Below are 24,830 nucleotides of genomic sequence, written 5' to 3' on the forward strand. Positions count from 1 at the left end.
GCCTGTGCCCGCAGATCGCGCCGCCGCCGTCGCTGGCGGAGCCGCTCAAGGAGCTCTTCAAGCAGCAGGAGGCTGTGCGGGGCAAGCTGCGGCTGCAGCACAGCATTGAGCGGGTAAGGCACCCTCCACACCCACTTTGCCCTGCTGGCCAGGCTGAGGCTGCCACTCTCACTGCTCTGCTCTTGCTCAGGAGAAGCTGATCGTGTCCTGCGAGCAGGAGATCCTGCGGGTGCACTGCCGGGCAGCCAGGACCATTGCCAACCAGGCCGTGCCCTTCAGCGCCTGCACCATGCTGCTGGACTCCGAGGTGTACAACATGCCTCTGGAAAATCAGGTCAGTGCTGCCCCAGGGGTGAGGAAGTGTCTCAGGGGCTCTGCAGGACCCTGAGGGAGATGGGCATTTCTGGAGGGATGGAGGGAAGGATGAGGCAGGAGTTACTAATGCTCTACTTGCCTCAAGTTCAGGGTATCACCTCCCTCAAAGGTCATCAGATGGGATATTGGGAAGGAATTCTTCCCTGGGAGGGTGGGGAGGCCCTGGCACAGGGTGCCCAGAGAAGCTGTGGCTGCTCCATCCCTGGAAGTGTCCAAGACCAGACTGGATACGTTCTGGAGCAACCTGGGACAGTGGAAAGTGTCCCATGGCAGGGGTGGAAGGAGATGGGCTTTAATGTCCCTTCCAATCCAAACTATTCTATGACTAGGAACATCATTTGCCTAATCTGCCTCAGTTCCCACATGTGTGCTGGGGAAGGAAATAGATCCAGGAATGTGGGACACAGGGAGTTCATGTGTGTCAGATGCAGAGATGGCTCAGCTTCATCAGTGAGTCTTGTGACATCTGCACACTGGAGAGGTTTCCTTTACTACACTCTGGGGTGTCTCTTCCTGTGGAAGGAAGGGAAGAAAAACATTACCCTGGTGCATTGCAGGAGGGATCCTGGGCAGGGACAGATCCTGGGATTTACTAGTGAGCTGAGTATTGATCCAGGAGCTCTGATTTATCCATCAGCATTTCCCAGCCAAGTGTCTGCTGCTGCTGTCCTGGCAGGAGTTGAAGGAGTCAGAGAGTGCAGGTGCTGTTATGGGCTGACATGGGCAGATTCCCTGTGAATCAGGGAGAAACAGGGAGTATGTGCACATGGGTGCATCCCCATCTGAGACTGAATCCCAGGAAGGGCTGCAGGAGCAGCTGGCAGCAGTGACGTCCATCCTCCCTCCCTGCAGGCACCACGGTTCTGAGGAGTGAATGTGATTATGGCCTGTGAGACCTGTAACTGCTTAAAGTACAGAACTAATGCTGTGTCCCTCCCTTTGCTGTCCTGTCCTTAGGGAGACGAAAACAAATCGGTCAGAGACCGTTTCAACGCGCGACAGTTCATTTCCTGGCTGCAGGACGTGGATGACAAGTACGACCGGATGAAGGTGAGAGCCGTGGGAGCCCCGTGCTCCAGGAGGGGCATTCCAGGAGGGCCCTGCCCGTGCCTGGAGCCTGGGAGCTGCCTTAACACAGAGTCCAGAGACTGTCAGGGCAGCGTTGCGTGGGAGTGGACAAGCCTTTCACACCCAAACTTTTGGGTTTGCCTTGGCTCCTGCTGGGGCTGGGCTCAGCACACATCCCAAATCCAGGTGTCCTGTGTGTGGCATCCCTGGCTGCATGTCCCCTGCTGCATGTCCCCTGCCTTTGCTGCCACTCAGCCCTCACGTCCCGTTGTTGTTTCCCAATGCAGACGTGCCTGCTCATGCGACAGCAACACGAGGCAGCCGCCCTGAACGCGGTGCAGAGGATGGAGTGGCAGCTGAAGGTGCAGGAGCTGGACCCCGCGGGGCACAAATCCCTCTGCGTGAACGAGGTGCCCTCGTTCTATGTGCCAATGGTCGACGTGAACGATGACTTTGTGCTCTTGCCGGCATGACAGTTCCAGCCCAGGAGACATCACTGAACACTGGCAAGGACGGGAGCGCTCCGAGGTCGGGCGGTCGAGCTCACATTCACCCTTAACCGCTTGCTGATGAATCCCTGGTCAGAGGAGGAGGAAGCAGCAGCTATCGGCAGAAAACAAAACAATAAGAGAAAATACTTGCACTTTCTTCAGGCCGTGTCCCTCGCTGGCGGAGCGGCAGCGGGGAGGCTGCGGGCAGCGGGCGCTCAGCGGCCCCGGGACTGGCCGGGGCGCGGAGGGAGGAGGCCAAGGACACCGTGTGTGTGTGTTGCAGAAGCTGCTGAGCGGGGCCAGCAACCACGTGAACCATGTACTTGTGAACACCGTGATTTCCAGCTCTCTGTTTTCCACCGGGCGCGCGTCTCCTCTCTGGGAGAAGCTGCAGTAGGAAACCATGGGGGGAGGGGGGGGGTGTGTTGAGTTTCCGTTCATCATGGGTATGTCTAAAAAAAAAACAAAAAAAAAAAAGAACGGAAAAAAAAAATACTACAAAAAAAAAATTACATTAAAAACAAACAAACAAACAAACCAATTAGAAACAAAAGGACAGTGTCCACGTTGGGAGGGGCTCCGGAGCGGGGACAGCGCCGGGAGGTGCCACCGCTGGGGACGGGCAGAGCAGCCGCCGGCGCGGCCGGGGCACGACGCAGAGAAAGGACTTTGCCAACTGTGTTTTTAATGGAGTAAAATCCACGTGGTTTATATATTTTTTTCCTTTAATCTTGGGCATTTCGTTTCTCTTTCTGAGAACATAACTTGAAAACACTACAGAGCCAATACTCATATAAAGAAAAATTGTATCCCATAAATGCTGTACAGTTTTTATATACATTAACAATGTACTTTTGCTGCCTTCTAGATAATTTATTTTGCAACACATTACTGCACAGTTGTAAATAACTTATGTACTGTAACATCACTTTCAGTTATGTGTAAAGAAATAAATAAATTAATTAAAATTATCTTTGTATTTATAGTTCACCCTGGGCAGCAGTTTCCATGTCAAGGAAAAAGTTGCCCAGATCAGCTGCCCATGGCAGGGGATGGAACAAGATGAGCTTTAAGGTCCCTTCCAATCCAAACTGTTTGTTCTTTGATTTTAAACATCATTCTCTCTTTTCCATGCCTCTTTGTGTGCAGTGGGATTGCAAATCCTCCAGGGCTGGGTCATGAGGAGAGGGGATCCCTCGTGCTGGTGCATTCAGTGCCCCCAGAGTGACTGAGCAGCAGATTCTGTTTTGGGATTGCAGAGTCTAGACAGGGATCCAGGCAAACTCAGTCCTCACTCACCATCTCAGGGATGCAGCTGGAGGAAGATCCCAGGGCCTTTCCAAATCCTCTGTGCCATCCTGATGGCTGCAGCTTCCAACCCCAGGCAGGAGGGAGAGGTGCCCCCACAGACCCCCACTGCCAGCTCTGGGTTCTTCAGCTTCCTCTGGTGGGTTTCCCCAGTGCTTGTGCTGGCTGAGTGTCTCAGCTGCCTCTTTGGAAAACAAAGATGTTCCAAATGCCATTTGTTCCTCTGCTGGCATATCCTGGCTGAGGAGGACCAGAGGGGACCCCTGGATTCAGCCCCAGCTCCCCCCTCAGTGCCACAGCTCTGCAGCCACTTGAGGAATTTTCCACAGTCAAGGCAAGGGGATCCTGGAGGTTTTCACTCCATCACAGAGCCAGGGGTGTCCCAGCTGCTCCCAGAGGGATTTTTCCCCCATCCTTGCCCTGGGCTGTGGGATGAGTGTGATGGGGCACTGGAGCAAATACTGGGACTGGGGGCTGCTCCTGTGTCAGGGAGAAAGCAGCCACAGGTAACACTTGTTCTTGGATTGATTTCCATCCCTGGTCTTTATTGTGTGAAACAGCCATAAATCTGTCTCTGTAGTCACAGAGACCTTTTATGAACTTGTGAAGCTGGAAAGTCCCACAGGCTCATCTGACCACGGTGCTGGTGACCTTGGGAGTCTCCAGGGTCAGTTTTCCTCCCAGTTCTGTAACTCCCAGACGTGTGGGGGTGTGGATCCCTCAGAGGGAGACAAAAAAATGCAGATGAGATTTTTTTTTCGGTGTGATCTTTCAATGTGAGTTTGCAGGTGTGATTTTTTTCAGTGCGATTTTCAATGTGATTTTTGCAGATGGAGTTTTTCCACCATTGCAGCTCTGAAGCTGAGCACCCGAGTGATTCTGCTGCTCCCAGAAGCCACATTTGTGAGTAAGGTTTCAAAAGAATAGGGAAATAAAGTCTGTTTGCAGTTTGGCTGCTCTGTTGGCGCTTCCCACAGGCACACGTTCCCTTCCTAGAGGGGGTGTCACAGATCCTGCCCCCCTTTGAGGTTTGGGGGGACCTGGGTGCATTTGTGGGTGTTCACAGATGGACCCTGGAACCCCTGGCTGCACCTCAGGACCCCCAGCACCAGCGGAGCTGGGGGGTTCCCCAGTCCTGAGAGGGGTCTGGAGCACCATGGAGAGAGAGGGGGGCTGAGCTGGGGTGGGGGACAAGCAGGGCTGGGGGAGGGCAGACTGGGGCTCGGCTGGGGTGAATGGGGCGTGGACAACCAAACTGGGGGGCTTGGGAGGGGGCAAACCAAGCTCAGGGTGGAGCTCAGGATGTGGGGCTGAGGGAGGGGGGATCGGGACCGGGCTGGGGTTTGGAGCCGGGGCTGGGGAGACAAAGCAGGGTGGAGGGGCGATCAGAGCGCTGAGCCTCGCGTTGAGAGGGGGCGACCCGGGCTGGGAGATCTGAACCGGGGCTGGGGGGTCTGAACCGGGGCTGGGGGTCCGAGCCGGGACTGGGGGTGTCTGAACCGGGGCTGGGGGTCCGAACCGGGGCTGGGGGGTCTGAACCGGGGATGGGGGTCCGAGCCGGGACTGGGGGTGTCCGAGCCGGGACTGGGGGGTCTGAACCGGGGCTGGGAGATCTGAACCGGGGCTGGGGGTGTCTGAACCGGGGCTGGGGGGTCCGAACCGGGACTGGGGGTGTCTTAACCGGGACTGGGGTGTCTGAACCGGGGCTGGGGAGTCTGAACCAGGACTGGGGGTCCGAGCCGGGACTGGGGGGTCTGAACCGAGTCTGGGGTGTCTGAACCGGGTCTGGGGAGTCCGAACCGGGACTGGGGGTGTCTGAAGCGAGTCTGGGGAGTCTGAAGCGGGGCTGGGGAGTCTGAATCGGGGCTGGGGGTGTCTGAAGTGGGTCTGGGGGTTCCGAACCGGGGCTGGGGGGTTTGAACCGGGGCTGGGGGCTCAGATCCGGAGGGCGCCGTCGGGGCGGTGCCGCGGGGCGGGTCCGGCCGGTGCCGCCCCACCTGCCCGAGCTCTGTCGCTGTCGCTGTCGCGGTGTCCGCGGCGATGTCGCTCGGGGGGTCGCGGCCGCGGGCCCGGCGGGCGGCGGGGGGGTGGTCGCCGTGCGCGGTGCTGGCGCTGGGGTGGGCGCTGGGGTGGGCGCTGGGCGCGGAGCCCCCGCACCGCTGCCGCCCCGACACCGCGCTGCTGCCGCCGCCGCTCCGCCGCCTCGGGGGCCCCGCGCTGCTCCGCGCCGCCGTCCCGCGCCTGCCCCGCGGCGGCTGGAGCCCCTGCCAGCTGTACCGATACCCGCCCGGAGCCCCCCGGCCCAACGGCACCCGGCCCTGCACCCGCGGCTGGCACTACGCGCTGCCCGCCGCCGGCCTCCGCGCCAACCTCGTCACACAGGTGGGGACTGGGGACACTCCCGCGCCTGGGGACGGTGGGGGACCCCCGGGCCTGGGGCAGTGTGCGGTGCTGGAGGGGCTGAGGGGTCTCTGTGTGACGGGGGAATTGAGGGAGGGGCCTGGGAATGCTGCGGGGGTGGTGGAAACCTGCGAGGAGTCGGGGGAACAAACTGGTACCACTCACCAGAGCAAGCTGGGGACTCCGGGAATGGACACGGGGAAGTCCTGGATGTGCAGGGGCAGCAAGGTGAGCGACCCCATGGAGGGAGTTTGGGGCTGGCTGGGGCCACGGGGGTCCTGAGGGGCTGCAGGGTGTCCAGGGCTCCTGGAATCACCGCTACTGTCCCCTCACATCTGTCCCCACTTTTCTGTTTGTGGGATGTGACTCTCCAAAAGCCCTCCAGCCCCATCCATCCCAGCCCTGCGGGCAGTGTCAGGGGTTTGCCAAGCCCCCCGTGCTAACCCCTCCCTGCTGTGTCCCCCGCAGTGGGACCTGGTGTGTGCCTCCCGCTGGAAGGTGCCCCTGGAGCAGACCACGCACCTGCTGGGCTGGACACTGGGCAGTGTCACCGCCGGCCTGGCCTGTGACAGGTAATGGGGGTCCCCGGCTGGTCCCCTCGGGCAGGGGCACCGTGCCCAGCCCCGCTCACAGCCCGTCCTGCAGGTTCGGCCGCCGTCTCACCTTCCTGCTGTGCCTGGCGCTGGCCGTGCCCGCGGGGCTCGGCGTGGCACTGGCCATGAACTTCCTCATGGTGCTGGTGGCACGGCTGCTCTTCGGGGCCGCGCTGGCAGGAGCCTTCCTGGCCCTCTACGTGGCACGTGAGTGACGGGGACATCCAGAGGGGCTGGGGACGGGGGATGCTGCGGGCTGTGGGATGTTCCAGGGGGAGGGATGGTCTGGAATGATGAGGATGCTCCAGTGGGCAGGATGCCCTGTGTCCTTGGCACCCACTGTGACCCCCTCACCCCTGCCAGGGCTGGAGCTGTGTGACCCCCCGCACCGACTGGGGGTGACGATGGTGGCCGGATTCTTCTGGATCGCCGGGGAGCTGCTGCTGCCGGGGCTGGCCCTGCTGTGCCGCGACTGGCGGGTGCTGCAGGGCGCTGTCACCATGATCCTGGCCCTGCTGGCTGCCGGCTGGTGGTAAGGGGGGCTGCGTGGGGCTGGGCTGTGCCCCGGGGCTGGTGCCAAGCTGTTCCCGGCCCGGCACACCCTGCCCAGGGTCGCGGTGGGGATCAAAAGCCACTCGGGGCTCTCGGGAGAAGCATTCCCCCCACCCTGGGTAAATGTTTGCTCAGGTTTGAAGCTGAGGGTTTCTGGGCAGCCAGCAGGTGGGAAGGTCAGTGCTGGAGGGTGGCCAGGCCCACGGGGAGCCCCGTGACCTGTCACTCGTGCCCCAGGTGCCCGGCACTGCTGCTGGAGTCACCGCGCTGGCTGCTGGCCACACGGCAACTGGAGAGGGCCAGGAAGACCCTGCAGGCGCTGGCCGACGACAACTGTCCCCAGGACAGCCTCCTCACAGGTGCGTGGGGGCTCGGAGGGCGATCAGCCGTGGCTGTGGGGGTGTAACAGAGCCGGCTCCATCCTGGGCTCCCCTCTCCCGGCAGAGCTGGAGGCCCTGTCCGAGGAGCCCCCGCGGCCCCGGTACCACTCCGTGTGCGAGATCTGCAGCACCAGGGTCATCTGGAAGAACGGAGTCATCCTCGGCTTCGCGGCGTGAGCGGCGGGGCGTGCGGCCAGGGTGGCCAAGGGCTGGGGGGTCCCACCCGCCGCCCCCTGACCCCGCTGTCCCTCAGGTTCATCGGCTCCGGCATCCGCCACTGCTTCACCCGCAACCTGGTCCCGCACCTGCCGCACTTCTTCTCCTCGCACCTGGTGCTGCTGGGCACCGAGGCGGCCGCTTGCCTCTTCGTGTGCCTGACCGCCGAGCGCTTCGGGCGCCGCGCCATCCTCCTGCTCTGCACCGTGCTCACCGGCATCTCCTCCCTCCTGCTGCTCGCCCTCACCCAGTGTAAGACCCCCACAGCACCCCCGGCCCGGGCGAAGAGAGGTGGGTGCAGGATTTGCCCCCTGATGTGCTTCACCCCCTCCCAGACCTGCTGGAGCTCATCGTGCTGACCCTGTCCGTGGTGGGCACCGCTGCCTCCCACGCCGTCACCATGCTCAGCATCTTCTTCGCCAGCGAGGTTCTCCCCACCGTGATCAGGTAAGGGGGAGCTGCCCCCCTTTTGTGCCACCCCGGGGCGGGGGGCACGGAACAGTGCCCCCTCTGAGCGTGTTCCTCCCGCAGGGGCGCCGGGCTGGGGCTGGTCCTGGGGGCCAATTTCGTGGGCAAAGCCGCGGCGCCCATCACCGCCATCCCCAACAGCCGCGGCTTCTTCCTGCACCACGTCGTGTTCGCCTCCTTCGCCATCCTGGCCGTGCTCAGCATCATGTTGCTGCCCGAGAGCCAAGGCCGCAGCCTGCCCCAGTCCCTGCAGGACGGCGAGAGCCAGCGCCGGCCGCCCCTGTTCCGCCGCCCCCCGCCCGAGGACCACCTGCCCCTGCTGGCCCCCCACGCCATTCCCCACGATTACTCCAGCCTGGCCTCCTCCACCAAGAGGATGCTGCGTTCCCCAGATCCCCCCCGCGAGATGTAGCCGTGCCCCCCGCGCTCCCTGGGGGTCTCCTGCTGCGGGGGAGGCAGAGCAGGGTGGGACCCCCACCCAGGGATGTTTTGGGAGCAGCAGGACCCGTGCTGTGGGTGGGCTGGGGGGAGCAGCGCCCACCCCGCGGTGGGGCCGGATCCTGCCCCAGGAGCAGCGGTGCTGGGAGCCCTGGGGCGGGGGTGAAGCCCCCCGGGGGTGCTGCCGGCTCCCAATAAAAGTGCCTTGTTTCTACGGGTCGCTGGTGTGGGGGGGTCACACACCCCCGCCACCAACCCCCGCTCTTTATTGTGGGGGTCTCCTCGCCCCTCCCCGGCTGTGTGGGGCTCACCCGGGCATCCCCCCAGCTGGGCTCTGCGGGGTGTGAGTTTGCAGTTGCTGCACACGCGTGTGCAAAGCCGCTCCATCCCGTGCGGGTCCGTGCGTGATGCCGCTGCCTCTGGGCATCTCCTCTGCATGTGCGGGTGTTTGTGTGGGGCGCCCCTCCTGCCCCCCATCCCCCCTAGTGCCCGTAGAGATCAGCCAGGCGGCGGAAGCGCGGCCCCCACTCGTTCAGGTAGTCGTAGTCCTGGTCCTCGTCCGTCAGGCTGGACACGATGGAGCTGAGGGGGCTGGCGACCGAGCCCGAGCCCTCGTAGTCGTAGATGAGGGCGGTGTCATAGGGGGGCACGCTGGGGTCGCTGTCAGCCGCCTCCAGCCCCTGCAGAGACAGGGGGTCACCGCCAGCCCCCTGGGGATGGAGGATGGAGGGAGGACAAGGGTGCCGGGCCCTGACCCACCTCATTGATGAAATCCTCGATATCCGAGGGGCTGCTGGGCAGTTTTCGGGGGGCCATGGGGGTCCCGGAGCTGAGCGGGGCGTCCCTGCGCAGGGGAGGCTTGGCCCGGGGGGAGAAGAGCTCGGGGTGCCGGAGCTGGTTGATGTCGTAGGCGTCCTGCGGGGCCGGGAGGGGTTAGAGGTGCAGGGCGGAGCTGCGGGCCCCCGGGACCCCCCTGCCGTGGGTCCTGCTCACCTGGTCCTCCTCGCCGCCGCCCTGCTCGTCGTAGTTGAGGATGTTGTCGCGCATGTCGTCCCGAGAGCGCTGCAGGAGCCCCTTGCGCAGAGCCCGGCGGCGGCCGCGCACCCGCGCAGCGCCCAGAGCCGCCAGCACTGCGGGGACACGGGGACACGCGTGTGGGCATGGGGACACGGGGACACGCGTGTGGGCATGGGGACACGGGGACACGGGGACACGGGGACATGGGGACACGCGTGTGGGCATGGGGACACGGGGACACGCGTGTGGGCATGGGGACGCACGGGCGGCGCGGGGGGGGGTGACTGGGTGGGATGCAGCTGGGCTGGGAGACGGGGTAAGGGTGGAGGTAGGGATTGGGGTGGGATTGCAGTGGGATGGGAAATGAGGGAAATGGTTCGGGGGTCTCGGTTGCGGTCAGAAGGGGTTGCTGGGTACGGGGGAGGTGTTGAGGGTCATGGGTAGGGTCGGGTGGGAATCCAGGACCGGGGTGAGGTGATGGGTGGGGGTCAAGGTGACAGAATGTTCTGGTGGGGCTCGGGAGGGGTGGCCAGGGCCGGCACAGGGCTGAGGTGCCGGGATGGAGGGGCGGGGGAAGGATGGTGGGGGTCTCACTCACGCAGGAGGAGGATGGTGCTGCCCAGGATGATCAGGAGCGCCCCGAGGGTGATGCCGGCCCCGGCGGTGGCCGCGGCCAGGGCCCCGTCCAGGCAGGTGCCGTCCCGGCCGCAGTGACACACCGAGACGTTCAGAAGCTGCTGCTGCTCCCGCGGGGGGGTCCCCGAGTCCCGGAGCAGCAGCGGCAGCGAGTAGAGCCCCTCGGGCAGCTCGGCCAGCACGGCCAGCACGGCGTGGGTCACTGCGGGGGTGGGCAGCGGGTCAACGGGACCCTCAGTGAAGTAAGCACCCCCCGCCCCCGTCTGACCCTCACCATTGAAACGGGCGAGGCTCCAGTTGCGGGCGAGCTGGGGGTGCTGGGGGCTGAGTTGGAAGTGGAAGGGGGCTCCATGCGGGGGCCGGTCATCGTCGGTAGCCCCCAGGAGCAGGGTCCCCCAGCGTCCCGGCCGCCCGCACAGCACCCCGGCCGGCGGCTGCAGCTGCGGAGCGTGGTCATTCACCTCCAGGATCTCGATGGAGAGGGTGCCGGTGGCCGAGAGCGGGGGCTCGGCTGGGTGGGGACAGAGTAGAAGGGTCAGGGGGGGGCAGAACAGAGGGGTCAGCGGGGTCAGCGGGGGCTCGGCCGCTCACCATCGTCGCGGGCGAGCAGCAGGGCGATGTACCAGCCGCCCTGCAGGAAGGCAGACGGGTGCAGCAGCTCCCGCTTGGTGCGCACGGTGCCCGTGTGGGGGTCCAGCTGCAGCCATTCCGCGGGGTCGTAGAGCAGCGCGTAGCTGCGGGCGAGGGGTGAGTGAGACATCACCCCAAAACCCCCCGCGGGTGCCGGGGGCGATGGGAGCAGAGCGGGACTCACCTGAGGGTCTGGATCTGGTGGGTGTCGGGGTCGCTGGCGGTGTAGGTGGTGATGGGGGTGCCCGGGGGTGTCCCCTCCAGGACGCTGATGCGCCGCGGGTTCTCGCGGAACACGGGCGCCTCGTTGACGTCCCGCACCCGCACCCGCACCGTGGCCAGCGCCCGGGGGCTGGCGGGGGCCGAGGGCTCCAGCGGCCGCTCGTTCTGCACCGACACCGTCAGCTCGAAGCGATCCCGCACCTCGTGGTCCAGCGGCTGCGGGAAAGACCAGGGGTCAGCCGAGCCGTGAGACCCCCGGTGTGCCCCGGTGTCCCCCGGCTGCCCCGTGCCCACCTTGACCACGGAGAGCACGCCGTCGTTGGTGTGCGGGTCTGTCCGGATGGCGAAGGCGCCCTCGGGGTCGCCCTCCAGGATGGTGAATTTGGCCAACCAGCTGGGCGAGCCCGCCAGGTCCTTGTCGTGCACAAAAACCTTGCCCACGTCCACACCGACCGCCTGCTCCTCCACCTCCATGGAGAACTGGGGGAGAGCGGTGTGGGGCTGGACTCTGCCCCTTTGGGATGCTGCGGTCCCCCCGGGGGTGCAGATCCTATTCTGCTGACCCAAGCACGTCCCCAAATCCCACCCGGCTCTACCTCCTCCTTGGTGAACTCGGGAGGGTTGTCGTTGATGTCCTCCAGGTAGATGACGGCCATGGCCGTGGTGGTCAGCCCGTCCCCGGACATGTCGGCCGCCTGCACCGTCAGGTTGTACACCCCCATGGTCTGTGGGGAATGAGTGGGTCACGGCTGAGCCCCCAGCGAGCACAGAGACCCCCCAGCTGCTGCCCACCCACCCTGTCCCCACGCCTGGCTCTGCTCAGGGGCAGAGCTGTGGTTTCCCCGTGTGGGGTGCCCCAGATCCCGGCGCCCCCCAGTCCCGTGCAGTGACCCCATCCCCTACCTCGCGGTCGAGGCCGGGCCGTGCGGTGCAGATCTCCCCGGTGCTGGCGTTGATGCTGAACATTCCCGCAGCGCCCTGCTCCAGGATGGAATAGCGCAGCGCCGCGTTATCCGTGTCGGGGTCGTCGGCGTCGGTGGCATCCACCGTCAGCACGCAGGTCCCTGTGGCCGCAGGAGCCCCGGTGGGTGCTGGCACAGGGCTGGCTCGGTGCCCCCAGCCCAGCCCGGCCCAGACCAGCCCAGCCCACCTGGTTCTGCCCCCTCCACCACACGCCCGGTGAACACGTCCTGCCGGAAGAGCGGCCGGTTGTCGTTCTGGTCCACCACGATGATCTCCAGGTCGGTGGGGTCCTCCAGGGTGACCCCGCCCAGGTCCAGTGCGAAGGCTCTGAGCTGTGGGTGCAGAGCGGGGGGTCGGGTCTGGCTGGGGACCCCAGGGAGGGGCTATGGGCACCCGGGGACATCCTTACCCGGTAGCGATCGTTCTCCTCCCTGTCCAGCATGGCGTTGAGGAAAACCTTCCCGCTGAACTTGTCGATGGAGAAGATGCCCAGGGGCTCCTCATCCACTCCCGGCCCTTTGATGCTGTAGATCACCCCTCCAGGCTGCTGCTTGTCTGACTTGATCTGCCCCAGGAAAATCAGGGTTGGGGGTCCCAAGCTGGGGGTCTGTGCCCTCTGGGGAGTGCCCCCTGCCCAAGGTGTCCCCACTCTTTCTCACCTACCTGCACCAGGAGGTGGGGGATGCGCTTGTGGTTCTCCGAGACGCTGATGGGGGGGATCACCCAGGCCCTCTTCACCCGCCGAGGAGCCTCGTGCTGCCGCCAGCCCTGGGGGACTGCGGGGCCCGGCTGGGCTGGGCTGGCACCCTGAGAGGGACACGGTGCTGCCAGTGACCCCAAAGCTCCGGATTGGGGTGGAATGATGGTGATGGGTGTCCTGCTGGGCTCACCAGGTGCCCCATAAATGATCCTGGTGGTGCTCTGGGCATGGGCTGTGCCCCACAGCACCCCTGTGGCCTCCCCCCCGTGTCACTGTCACCACACAGATGTGGCAGCGAGGGTGGGGTTTCAGGGATCAGTTCAGGCTGTCAGGGTGACCCTGGGGGTCAGGGCTGGGGCACTGGGGGAGGCAGGGGGAGTTGGGGGCCTGGGGTGGAGCTGGGGGCTGTCAGGAGGAGATTCGGGAAGGAAACAAGGGGAACAGGAATTCTGGAAGGCTGCAGTGGGCTCAGGGAGCTGTGAGGGTAAAGGTGGGTTTAGGGGCTGTACAGGACCGAGGTCAGAGATTTGGGGTGATTGTGGGGGGCCCGGAGCCATGAGAAGTGTGGAGGGGGGGGGTGTGGATGGGGAGGGGATAGAGAGCTGTGCATGGAGCTGCCGACCCTCCATCTCCATCTCCCCCTCGTCCTGGCATCCAAATCTTTCTCTGAGCCCTCCTCGAGCAGCAGGAACCCCCCTGCCCGTCCCTGGAGGCCACTGGAGCTGGGGGGGATCGGGATGTGAGGGAGGGACGCTGGGGGCCCTGTTCTTGTGGGGGCTGCCCTGCAGATCCCCTTTCCCTCCCCTGAAACAGCCGAGCACAGGGTCCAGGCCAGAACCCCAACGGGGCTCACGCCCGAGACCAGGATGAGGGGCTCTGGGGGGCGTGAGTGTGCAGAGGGGGGCAGAGAGATCTGGGACTCCGGCTGGGGTGGGAAAAAGAGGAGCAGGGTGTCTTTAAGTGCCTAACCCTCCCCCAGATCCCATCCTGGCCGCAGGCGCAGGCAGTGTGCCGGAGCCGCAGGCCCCCCCCCGTCTCGGCCATCTGTGGGGTGGGAAATGCCTCAAGAGGGGCTCCGAGCCCCCATCACCCCCAGCCACATCCCCGCCGCCCACAAGGACGAGTTTCCACGAGGTTTGGGGTCCGGCCACCCGCTGGATGTGCGTGCGGGCTCCCCATGGCAGCCAGCCCTCCTGGGGCACGGAGCTGGGTCCCCATCGCCCCGTGTCCCCCCCAGCCCATCCCCGCCGCCCCGGTGGCCCCGCAGCCCTTACCCGAGCGCAGAGCGGGGCGAGCAGGCAGGCGAGGAGGAGCGGGGGGCCCATGGCGGAGCGGGGCGCAGCCCGGCCGCCGGCCCCGAGCTAAAATAGCGGCGGGACTGGCTGAGTGACAGCACAAGTGCTGCGGGCACCCGACCCCCCCCGCGGGCAGCTGGCCCCGCCGCCCCCGGCCCGCAGCCCGCAGCCCCTGCCCAGCCCGGCCCGGCGGGGCCCGACGGGGGAGATGCGGGGGGCGGGGAGGGATGCAGGGGGGCACGGGGGGTCCCCGCGGGCCGGGCCGGGGGTGCGCAGCCCGGGCAGGGCGGGCGGAACGCGGCAGCTGCTGCCGGGCGCGCTCCGGGGATGCCGCGACGGGGCGGGCGGCAGGGAGGGGGAAAAACGGGCCCGCTGCCCCCACGGTGCTCCGGGACAAGGACCGGCACCGGCACCGGCACCGGCACCGGCACCGGCACCGGCACCGGGACAGGGACCGAGACAAGGATGAGGAACGAGTCAGGGACAGGAACAGACACAGGAACCGAGAGACACCGACAGTGGGACACTGTCTGGAATAGGCACCGGCACCGGGACAGGGACGGGACCGGCACCGGGACTGGGACGGGGAGAAAGGAGCAGCATCGGGACGGGAACACGGAGAGGGGCTGGCACAGGAACAGGCACCGGCGTCAGCACCGAGACAGGAACAGGCTCCGACACCGACAGCGGGACAGGAGCCTGGAGCTCGACCGGAACCGGGACAGGGAGAGGGACCGGGACCGGTTGTTCCCGCCCCGCTCGGTCGCGCTCCCGTCGGGACGAGCCCTCCCGTCTATTCCCGGCTGTTCGCGGTGCCGGTGCCCCCTGTGCTGGCGTCGGGAGCGGGACCGGGCATCCCTCGCTCTCCTGGTCCCGGTGGGTTCCCACCGGGCGGGGGCTGCTCCGGGAGTCCCGACAAGGCTCTCTGCCCCCGCTGTCGGTCCCGCCGCTGTGCCCCGACCCTCCGCTGTCTGTCTCGGAGTTTTCTCCGACCCCCGGGACCAGCCCCAGTGCTGCCCTCGACCCCCGTTGTCGGTCCCAGTGTTCCCCTGATCCCCGCTGCCGGTCCCGGTGTTCCCCCGATCCCCGCTGCCGGTCCCGGTGCCGCCGCCGTGCCGTGGCACCAGATGGCAGCATCGTCCCGGCCACCAGCCCCGGCCCCGGCGGTTCTCGCAGCCCGGGGTGCAGCACCGGGGAGCGCCCCCCGCCTGCCAGTGCGGGGTCCCGGGGGTCCCGGGGCAGCAGGGATGGAGAGCAGCGACCCCCCGGGCACGGTGAAGGGTTCAAGGGGTTCTTGCCCTCCCGGCAAACCCATCCTGGGTCTGGCAAGGAAGAGCACAATGTGTGGGTGACACTGGTGGCATCACCTCGTCCCTGCTCGGCAGATGTGGGAGCCCCCGACTGGGAATAAATGCCCTCGGTGCCCTCCCGGTGCGGGTCAGCAGCACGGGGATGGGAAAGGGATGCGGGAGGAGGGATGCAGGAGGTGTCCTGTCCATCCCCCGGAGTCCAGCGGTGGTGGCAGGGCTGTCGGTGTCCCCAAGGACATGTCACGAGCGGGTGGGCGCCGGGCAGCGCTGCCCGCGGCGTGGCTGGGCCGTGGCTGGGCAGCGGCGCTCACTTGCCCGTCCGTGTGTCCGAACCCATCCGTCCGCCCCGCTGCCCCGTCACCTCCCATCAGTGTCAGGGCGAGCAGCGGCCCCGGCGGCGCTGGCCGGGGCTCCCGGCGGCCGCCCCTGACCCTGACGCGCCGTGGCAGCGGGGCGGCCGAGCAGATGTTCCCTGCCACCGGGGCTGGCAGACGTGACAGGCTGTGACAAGGCGCCAGCCCCGCTCGTGGGGACGGGGCTGGCGGTGGCTGCTGCCACCCGCCCCTCCCGCTGTCCCTGCGCTGACACCCCCTGCCCCTGGTGTCATTTGGATTGCCCCTGGGTGTCGTGTGTGATTTGGGGTCCCACACATGCCGGGTCCAAGCAGGAGCAGCTCAGGATTACAATCCCCTTGCTGCTCTGTGTGCTGGCTCACCCCGTGATGGGGGGATCCCCCTCCCAGCTGACCCCTGTGACCTGCCCGCGGCTGCTGGGACCAGTTGTAGCCCAGTGCGTGCGCTGGGACCAGTCACGTCTCTATCGTGGGTGCAGCTGGACCCGTCATGGCCCCAGTGTGGCACCAGCCGTGTCCCCCACGTGTGGTGCAGTGGGACCAGCTGTGACCCCAGTGCAGTGCCCGGGGGGTCAGGGCAGTGCCCGGGGGGCAGGGGGAGCAGCTGGGAGTGCAGAGGTGCCACACGCCGGCACAGCCCCATAAAGCCAGCGGAGCTTGGGTTTTATATGGCAATAAAAGATAATGTCAGCTATAAAGTGCTAGAGCAGGTCCTGGCGTGCCGAGCTGGGGGGGCACAGAGGGGTGGGCAGCCCCCAACTCCCCAGGGACACCCCAGCAGGGCAAAACCCCCTCGGGGTGAGCGGGTCCTCAGCTGCCCCAGGGTTGGGGACACCCCCAGGGCTGTCACAGGCTGAGGTTATGGTCAATGCATTAGAGCTGCTGCTTTGGGTTGTTGTTGTTTTTGTTATTGTTTCAATGGTTTTATTGGGTGGTGCTGGGCCGGGCCTGGCAGCCCTAATGAAGGAGATTGATGGCTTAATCGCCTGCAGCCATTACGGGGTAATTGAATGGTTGTGTACATATGATCCGACCGTCAATGCGGGTGTGCCTGGCAAGCAAAGTGCCCAGAGCTGGGGGGACACACAGAGCCCCCCCTGCGCCCCGGGGAATGCAGAGTGGGGGAAGAAGAGCCTTGAGACCACACATCCCTTCAGTCCTGGCTGTGTGGGTGCTCCTGGAGGTCTCCAGGTCCATCCAGTGGCACTGGGTCATCCCATCTCCAGCCAGCTCAGCTCCCAACCAGGCCACTGTCACCACGCTCCTTAATGAGGCTTTCAATTAACAGGTCCCACCTATTAATGGGATGAACGGGAGAGGAGCTGGGAGCATCAGGGTCAGCAGAGACAGCAGCCCCAAACTGGGGGTCACCCTGACCACCCTCCCTGCAGGAATCCCCGAGGAGCAAACCTGGCAGAGCCCCAGGCCGAGGTGTGAGTCAAGCTCCTCATTTAGTGGGTGACAAGCAGGTGTTTTACAGTATTTGCTACCTGTGATCATCCATCAGAGCAATCGATAGCGTTCCTGCAGAGTTTTATTAATGATCTTGTCACCGGGCTGGTGCGGGGTGCCCGGGGTTGTCGAGAATGATAGATCATTAAGAGCTTTTGCTGCTATTTATTCTCCAGTGACCTTGTCTCTCTCCATTGTTGCTTGCTTAAGAGTTATGAATGCGAGACATGATAATTTGATATTGATCTATTTGGTAAGTTAAAAAATTTACTGCATGGTTGATGTTTTAACAAAGGATCCGCTCGGGGCTCCCGCTGGTGCTGCTGGTGTGTCCCTGTGCCTGGCACGTGGGACACTGAGAGGTGCCTGCTGAGCTCTGGGTGTCCCTCGTGTCCCCTCACAATTCCTTTTGAGCCTGAAGTAGTGAAATCCAGGAGATGCTGCTGTGGGCAGGGTGTTGGGATGGACAGACCCCTGTGCAGGTGGGGTGGGGTCAGCCTGTCCCCATCCATATCCCCTTCCCCTTTTTTCCCAGCCCCATTCTCACCCCAGCCCCTTCCTGCCTGCTCTGCCCAGCACTGTGTGCTTGACATGGTCCCCTCCATTGTCCCCTCCACGTTCTCCCAGATTTTTGAGGCTCTAGTGACTCTAACAAAGGAATCCTTGTAATTACTTGTGCTCCTTGTTCCTCTTGCCCTTTCTGGTGCTTCCAGAGCTGCTGGGAAAAGCTGGAGCTCCCTGTCACCCCCTCAGCACTGCACAGGATGGACCCACAGGTGGGGACCCACAGGACACGGCCACTGTCCCCTGCAGGTAACCCCTGGGGCTGGCAGCTCATGTGTGGAGTCAAACAGGGACGAATTTCCATGTATGAGGGTGGGATTTATCAATAGTGCACTGGGGTCACTTAGTGGTGGTGGATGCAGGATGGATAATACAGCCAGTAATTATGCGTGATTTTGAGTTTATTCTTTATTTCTGCTGGGAAATCATTCCCTGTGAGGGTGGGGAGGTCCTGGCACAGCTGCCCAGAGAAACTGGATCCCTGGAAATGTTCAAGGCCAGGCTGGACAGGGCTTGGAGCACCCTGGGATAGTGGAAGGTGTCCCTGCCCATGGCAGGGGTGGGATTGGATGGGCTTTAAAGTCCCTTCCAACACAAATCATTCTGGGATTCTGTGATTCCTGCAAAGGGCTTCTACACAAGGAAACCCAAACTCTGCAGCTCTGGCTCAGCTCAGCCAGGCAAGAAAAATCCTGCTTTTAGTGGACATTATTCATGGATTAGGCTGCAGTGAGCCCAGATCTGCCAGGGAGGATCCCTGTGGCTCCTCCTCGGGGGCAGCACGGCCGTGGACCCGGGCCAAGCCCCCCCAGGGGGGCACTAGGCTGGGTAAAAGCGTTCAGAAGCTCCTTCTTGTTGACTTTGCCCATCTGGTTGCGTGGGATCTCCTCCACCACGATCAGCTCTGTGGGGATGGTGTAGGGAGCCATGGTGTCCCTGGAAAACCAAATCGCAGCTGTTAGATTGGCACCAGCTGAACCTTGCCAGGAGCAGCCACAGCCCCACCTGGGACCCCCAGGAGCCCATTTAAGCTCAGCCTCTGCGGGGCTGTGCCCTGGGGTGTTTGTTCCCAGCCTGTCCCTGGGGATTCCTGCGTTTGGGGACATCACACAGCGCTGTGACATTGACTCCCAGGCGAGGTGACAAAGCTGCCGAGCCCTCCCAGCCCCGGCCAGGTGGAGCCGCTGGCTCGGGGCGGCGCCACCCGGGAAGAACCGCAGAATGAATCGCTCCGAAAAGGGACACGTGTCTCCTGCCAGGAGGGCGACAACAGCGGCTGAGTGAGGCAAAGTGACGGAAAAAATAACGGGGAGAGACAGGGCGGGAGGGGGAGGTGGGCACCGGGCACCCTGCGGGGGCTCTGTGCTCAAGGGAAGGAGAGCAATGTCCCTGTCACAGAGCTGGGGACACTCCGGGAGGGGACAGGGGGGGCTGAGCAAAGCCCCTGCCTGGCACCAGGGACCCCAGAACAGCCCAGGGAATCCCCAAGGCCACAGAGGGGGGATGAAGGGATCACCAATGTCCCCGGCACGAGATTTAGGGGTGAGCAGCCACTCCTATGAGGAAAAGCTGAGGGGGGAAAAAAAGGAGAATTTTTATGAGACATTTTTATAGGGCCTGGAGTGCTTGAACAAGGGGGAATGGCTTTAAAGTGCCAGAGGGCAGGGAGGGATGGGATGTCAGAAAGAAATTCTTCCCTAGGGGGTGGGGACAGGTGCTTAGAGAAGGTGTGGCTGCTCTTGGATCCCTGTCAGTGTCCAAGGCCAGGCTGGACAGGACTTGGAGCAACCTGGGACAGTGGAAGGAATTCCTGCCCATGGCAGGGGGTGGCACTGAATGAGCCTTAAGGTCCCTTCCCACCTGAACAATTCCATGGCTCTGTGATGCTATGGCATGTCCCTGGTGAGGACACTGCTGTCCCTGTGCCCCTCCAGGGGGTTTTACCTGGCCCAGTCCTTCAGGTCCCTCACGGAGAGCATCTGGCCCCGGCGCAGCTTGACCACGGCGCTGACCCTCTGTCCCCACACCATGTCTGGGGCCCCCAGCACTGCCACGTCTGCAGGGACAGAGGGGCTGCATCAGAGCCTGGGCAGCTCCTGGGCCCAGATGGCCACAAAAGGGGGTCAGGTGTGAGGATGGTGTGATGCCATGGGATGCCAACACAGGGAAACACTGTGGGCTTCTGTGCTGACACAAGGATGGAGTTTTTCACCATGGAAAAGGCAGGAAGCTCCAGGGTTTGAGAATTCGGGAGTCAAGGGGGAGGAGAATGATGTACAGAGTGGTGTGGAGCTGGGGGCACCACCTCTGACCCCTTGCACAGGGTCATGCACAAGGGCAGGGCAGATTTAATTACACTCTCATTCCCAAAATCAGACAGGAGCTGCTGCTGTGTCCGCTCCGACCCTGGGAGAGCAGGACAGGTGGGATTTCAACATCCCCTTGTGGGAAGGAGCCCTTGGGAGCCTTCTGCAGCTGCTGAGCAGTGTCCCCAGGCCTGTCCCCGGGGCAGGGAGCACAGACCTGTGATGTGGGGGTGTGTGAGGAGCTGGCGCTCCACCTCCAGCGCGCTGATTTTAAACCCCCCACTCTTGATGATGTCCACGGAGGTGCGGCCCTTGATCCAGTACACTCCATCCTTGTAGGCTGCTGTGTCTCCTGGAAAGCAAACAGCTCCATCAGAGCTGCTCCCTGGATCCCCCTCTGCCTCTCCTGCCACGGGGATGTGGCACTCTGGTGGATTCCCACTGCTGCAAGGCAGGGTTGGGTGGATATTGGGAGGGTGCCCAGAGCAGCTGTGGCTGCCCCTGGATCCCTGCAAGTGTCCAAGACTAGGCTGGACAGGGCTTGGAAAAACCTGGAATAGTGGAAAGTGGAATCAGATGAGCTCTGAGGTCCTTCCAAATAAAACCATTCTATGATTCCCCCCAGAAAAGGTGGGGAATGATACTTGGAAAATGAACCTGTCCTGAGCAAGATGTTTGTCCTTCCCACAGGTGTGATCCCATCATCAGCCAGCCCAGATACCACAGGATGTGCCAGCAGTGCTGCAGTTTTCACACCCCATTTCCTGTGGAGTCTGCATGTGGTGCAGCAAAGGCCCAGAGATTTACACTGTCAAGGCAGGGAAACATCAGGATCAGTCCTGAAAATCCAGGCTGTTCCCCAGAAGAGCTGTGTCCCTGCTCAGCTGGCACCTGCCAAAATCCTGAGCAGCTCAGCCAGGGAATGATTAATTGTTCCTGTATTTATTTGCCTGCCCCTTGGCACTCTGTGGATGTTGAAGGCTGTCTGGAATATTCTCAAGTCGGGGGAAAGTTTGAAGCTGGGGCTCTCTGGGTGTTTGGCTGCTTGGAGTGGGAAGGAAGTCGTGGCTGCTGTGATGAACTGCACCCAGCCCTGTGGTGTGTGACTGACACACAGTGGGACAGGGGACATTCATTAAACTGGCACTGGAGAGCCAGGAGCTGCTTATTCACAAGAAGATGGGGAGAGGAGAGGGAATTCAGCCCTGGTTCAGTGGCACAGAAGTCCCAGGTTCTTCTTTGGGAAGACAAAGCCCCATTTGCTTTTCCTGTGCCCTGATGGGGTGGATGATCCTTGTTCCCCTCTCTGCTCCCCTTCCATCCCTGTGCTCCCCACAAATGCTGTTGCTGCTTCCCACACAGATCCCTCCCTTGCACTGGCAGCACAGCACACTGAGGGGATATGTCACATCATTATTGTGACTACTGTGAGCTCCTGGGACCAGCTCTGTAATTCCCCCTGTCTCTTCCTTTCCATCTCCTCTCCAGCACCAAGCCCTGGCTGTCACTTCCCAGGCTGACAGCCCCCAGTGCTCTGGGGGATGCCATCCACTGAGGACAGCCCTGTTACCCTCTGCCCTGCACCATCTGCTTCCAGCCCAGCACATCAGGCAGCCTGTGCAGTGGCACATCCAGCATTGCTTCCCAAGCCAGGGGGGAGCTCCCAGAACAGTGGAAAGGATGCTCAGTTTGCTCAAGGACTGTCCCCAGCCATGCTGTCACTTCCCAAGTGGTGCTGCCCTGAGAGCCACAGCAAGGACAGTGCCAGGGGTCACAGGTGAGTCCCCTGCCCCACCATCCCTTGTGGAGCTGTGCTCCATCCAGCCCAGCTGCTCCATGCAGGGGGAAGCAGCTCAGAACCAGCACTGCCCTCGGCCAGCTGCAGCAGAGAGGGAATTTTGGCTGCTGAGGTCTCTGGCACCCCATCTCCTCCTCTGCTGGGGCACTGCCCCAGCTCCTGCCAGCACTCAGAGCTGTGGCAGCACAGCCTGTGGCACGTGGCTGCTGAGGCTGGGGGTTTTTGCCTCCCTGACAGCAGCCGTCACCGCTGCCTTTGGATTCCTTTCAAGATGCTCAGTGGGCATCTGTTCTGTGAATGTTAAAGGCTCTGCTGAGCTGCATGCTGAGCAGGCTCTGTGCTGGTGGGGGCTGCCCTTTGCTGGAGTTACAGGCAGTTAGAGATGTATTTATCCAGTTCAAGGCACAGAATTAGGCAAAGGTTTGGGTTGGAATGACCTTAAAACTCATCTTGTTCCACCCTGTGTCATGGGCAGGGACAGCTCCCACTATCCCAGGTTGCTCCAAGCCCTGTCCAGCCTGGCCTTGGGCATTTCCAGGGATGGGGCAGCTCTGGATAACCTGTTCCCACCCCTCAGCACCCTCCCAGTGAGATGCAGGAGACATGTGAAATGGAGACCAACATTTCCCAACTCAACCTGCAGAGATTCCTGCCAGAAGGTTCTTCAAGTTGCAAAATCCCCATTACAAACACAGGAGGGCCCTTGGGACTCTGCTGTAGTTTGAGCACCCCCTTCACAGAGTGCTGGCACCTCGTGGGGACCAACAGGAGCTGCTTCCCAGGATGTGGAGAACAAGGAGCCCCTTTGCTCCTGGGGCTGAGCTGCAGGATCAAACCCTCACCTGTGTCAACACCCTCACCCACAGGGCAGTTTGTTCCTGGCAAACACAGCTCAGTTCCCACATCAAAGGTGCAACCAGCTATTGACCTAGGGAACTCTTTGGCTCGAGGAATGAAACTGAGTGGCTTTGGGGAGCTCTGAGATAGCTGAAGTAGCATAAAAAAAAGACTTTTTAGGTAAATCAATTGATTCCAGCCTGGTCTAGACAGAGGGTCAGGAATATTTAGGATCACAGCAGAAAATACCAAGAAACAGCAAATCTCCCCTTTGAAAGGCAAATGGTTTTGCTGATTATTGCAGCCTCCTGCTCTGGAGGCAGCTAATGCTGGAGGCAGGAGCTGCAGGGGCACCAGGGATGCTGGGGGGCTCTTCCCTGCCAGAGCAGGATGTGCTTGGAGCACTTTCAAATATTAATTAGACCTTTCTGCTGTTAATGAATCACTCCTGATTTCTGCAAACTCTTGGCTTTCAAATGCTCCACTCAGGGCTCAGCCCAGTGCTCCTCAGAGTGGGGACAGAGAGCAGGAACATCTCACAGCCACTCCAGGTGACACTGTCCTGCAGGGACACAGCAGAGCTCCTCTGGGGACAGTCACCAGTGCCACCCACGGGCAGCCAGCAGAGCTCCTTCAGAACACACAGTGAACCTTGTTTTTTTGGGAGTCTTTTTGATTTGTTTTGGTTTTTTTCCCCCCAAACTCCAGGAGGAATTTCCCTGCTGTCAGCTGTTCTCCTGCCATGATGATCCCTCATTTCCAGAGGGAAGAGCTGGAGCAGTGCACTCACCCTCCTGCATTCCTCTGGAATTGCTGCTCTCACCAAGTGAGCAGATGGGGGCAACCAGCAAGTTCCCAGCTGCAAAACCCCCGGGAAGCTTGCAGGAAGGCACTTGGAATAATCAGCTTTGCCCTTCTCTGCTGCCTTGCAGCACAGGATCCAGAGGCTGATCAGGCAGAAAGGGAACAGCTGGCAGGACAGTGGTGGGATGAGGAGTGGCCTCACACACCATGGAGCAGTGGGCAGGAGGTTCTGGATCTCTGCTCCACCCTGGCATTAACTCCTACCTGCCTCCCACTTCCCTGAAATCACTGGTGATGCTGCTGGTCCATCAGGCTGAGGCAGAGCTCACTCTCTGGCAGTGGCACACCTTGCTGATTGGAATTGGGATTTATTTTCCAGGTAGGATTGGTCCAACAAACAAGCAGGTGATGAAGAGCCTGAGCCCTGATCCTGATCCTCACCACTTGGGAGAGCAGAGCCAAAATCTGGGGGCTCAAACCCCCTTTGCCAGGTGAGGATTTTGTGGGAGCACAGTTTTCCTGCCTGCAGATCAGCCACAAGCTCCATGTGCCCATCACGTTTCTCACATTTCAAGTTTCCCTGCTCTTTCCAGGGCAGTTCAGGGTCTCACCACTCTCCTAAACCCATAGGAATGATTTTTTGCAGGTAGCACAGGCACAGTGGGTCTGGGAAGCTGCTGAGTGTGGCACAGCTGTGACATTCCTGTGGTCACTGCCTCTCTTCCCATCCCTCTGGCCACAAGTGCAAAAAGAAATGGTTTGTTGCCATTCCCAGAGACTCCTGTGCTGGAGAAAAGCCACGTGGGGTGGATAAATGATTATGAGGCAAGTGCTGAAGGTTTTTTATAGGAATTGGATAATCCATCCCCTCCGTGGCCAGGCTGTGGGACTCTCTGTCACAGACATCCAGCTCTCCCTCCCCCCACACCATGAAAACTGCAATGCACAGATCCCCCATCTGCTCACATACATCACACACTTCACTCCAGTTTATTAGCTGGAATAAATCATAAATATTTCATTCTGTATCAACGGCGCTGGGCTCCGGGAAGGGGCAATCCATCACCCACGGCCCTGCAAGGAGCTTTCCAGTCTATTAAACAAGATTGATACACTGTGCCAGCCTGGGCTGGGGGGTTATTGATGGAGCACTGCCAGAGGGAGGGCATGGAAGGTGTGGGGCAAGCAGGAAAAACCCTGGGGCAGAAAAGGCAGAGCTCTCCTCCAAGCGTGTCATGGCAGTGCTGCTGGCATTGGAAGAACCATGGAATTATATTGCTTGGAAAAAGTCCTCAAGACTGTCTGTTCCACCTGTTCCTCAGCACTAACCTGTGTCCCCAAGTGCCACATCCTCATGGTTTTTAAATCCCTGCAGGGATGGAGACTCCAGCTGGAGATGAGGAAAGCTCCCCTAACATCTAAGGCTGGTCACTCTTCTCCTGTTGCTTGTTCCCTAGGAGAAGAGATGGGAGAAATCACCCTGGCAAAGCAAAGTCCAGCAGGGACCTTCCAGACTGTCCCCAGTCCAGGAATTCCACCTAATCCTGCCAAGTGAGGCCTCTCTCCAAGCCACATCTCCCTGCAGGACCAGCAGCTCCTCAGTGTGAGTCCCTCTCTGCCTGAATCCTGGCCCTTGGGTGAGTTCCCAGGGGAAG

General features: G+C 62.2%; 4 protein-coding genes across 6 annotated transcripts in view; 2 read left to right on the forward strand and 2 right to left on the reverse strand.

Annotated features, from left to right (window-relative positions):
- The window catches only part of ANKRD11 (ankyrin repeat domain containing 11), a 126,490-nt gene extending 123,954 nt beyond the window's left edge, over positions 1–2,536 (forward strand). For all 3 annotated transcript variants that reach the window (XM_079315952.1, XM_079315950.1, XM_079315951.1), the window contains exons 10-13: positions 15–113; positions 191–334; positions 1,333–1,425; positions 1,731–2,536. In XM_079315952.1, coding sequence (XP_079172078.1) covers positions 15–113; positions 191–334; positions 1,333–1,425; positions 1,731–1,916 — 522 coding nt within the window. In that variant the 3' untranslated portion in view covers positions 1,917–2,536. The remainder of the gene's footprint in view (positions 1–14; positions 114–190; positions 335–1,332; positions 1,426–1,730) is intronic.
- A 2,693-nt stretch (positions 2,537–5,229) lies between these two features.
- SLC22A31 (solute carrier family 22 member 31) lies at positions 5,230–8,503 on the forward strand. Its single transcript, XM_079315999.1, has 9 exons — positions 5,230–5,624; positions 6,111–6,214; positions 6,288–6,442; positions 6,599–6,767; positions 7,025–7,146; positions 7,232–7,340; positions 7,421–7,635; positions 7,719–7,830; positions 7,915–8,503. Exons 1-9 carry the CDS (start codon positions 5,283–5,285, stop codon positions 8,261–8,263), a joined length of 1,677 nt encoding a protein of 558 aa, XP_079172125.1. The 5' UTR covers positions 5,230–5,282; the 3' UTR covers positions 8,264–8,503.
- Positions 8,501–13,911, reverse strand: CDH15 (cadherin 15). The gene is made up of 14 exons (XM_079315973.1): positions 13,732–13,911; positions 12,421–12,564; positions 12,167–12,322; positions 11,945–12,089; positions 11,698–11,858; positions 11,391–11,519; positions 11,089–11,274; positions 10,757–11,010; positions 10,534–10,676; positions 10,217–10,453; positions 9,905–10,144; positions 9,283–9,419; positions 9,049–9,204; positions 8,501–8,969 (listed from the first exon to the last, which is right to left on the reverse strand). The coding sequence occupies exons 1-14, from the start codon at positions 13,780–13,782 to the stop codon at positions 8,772–8,774; spliced, it is 2,337 nt and encodes a 778-aa protein (XP_079172099.1). The 5' UTR covers positions 13,783–13,911; the 3' UTR covers positions 8,501–8,771.
- A 3,915-nt stretch (positions 13,912–17,826) lies between these two features.
- The window catches only part of ACSF3 (acyl-CoA synthetase family member 3), a 48,870-nt gene continuing 41,866 nt past the window's right edge, over positions 17,827–24,830 (reverse strand). Inside the window, exons 8-10 of the mRNA XM_079315981.1 lie at positions 19,954–20,088; positions 19,375–19,486; positions 17,827–18,366 (exon numbers count right to left, since the gene is read on the reverse strand). Of these exons, the coding sequence (XP_079172107.1) occupies positions 18,150–18,366; positions 19,375–19,486; positions 19,954–20,088 (464 nt within the window). The 3' untranslated portion in view covers positions 17,827–18,149. The remainder of the gene's footprint in view (positions 18,367–19,374; positions 19,487–19,953; positions 20,089–24,830) is intronic.

Source organism: Erithacus rubecula (assembly GCF_903797595.1).
Source record: "Erithacus rubecula genome assembly, chromosome: 12".
Taxonomy (NCBI): Eukaryota; Metazoa; Chordata; class Aves; order Passeriformes; family Muscicapidae; genus Erithacus; species Erithacus rubecula.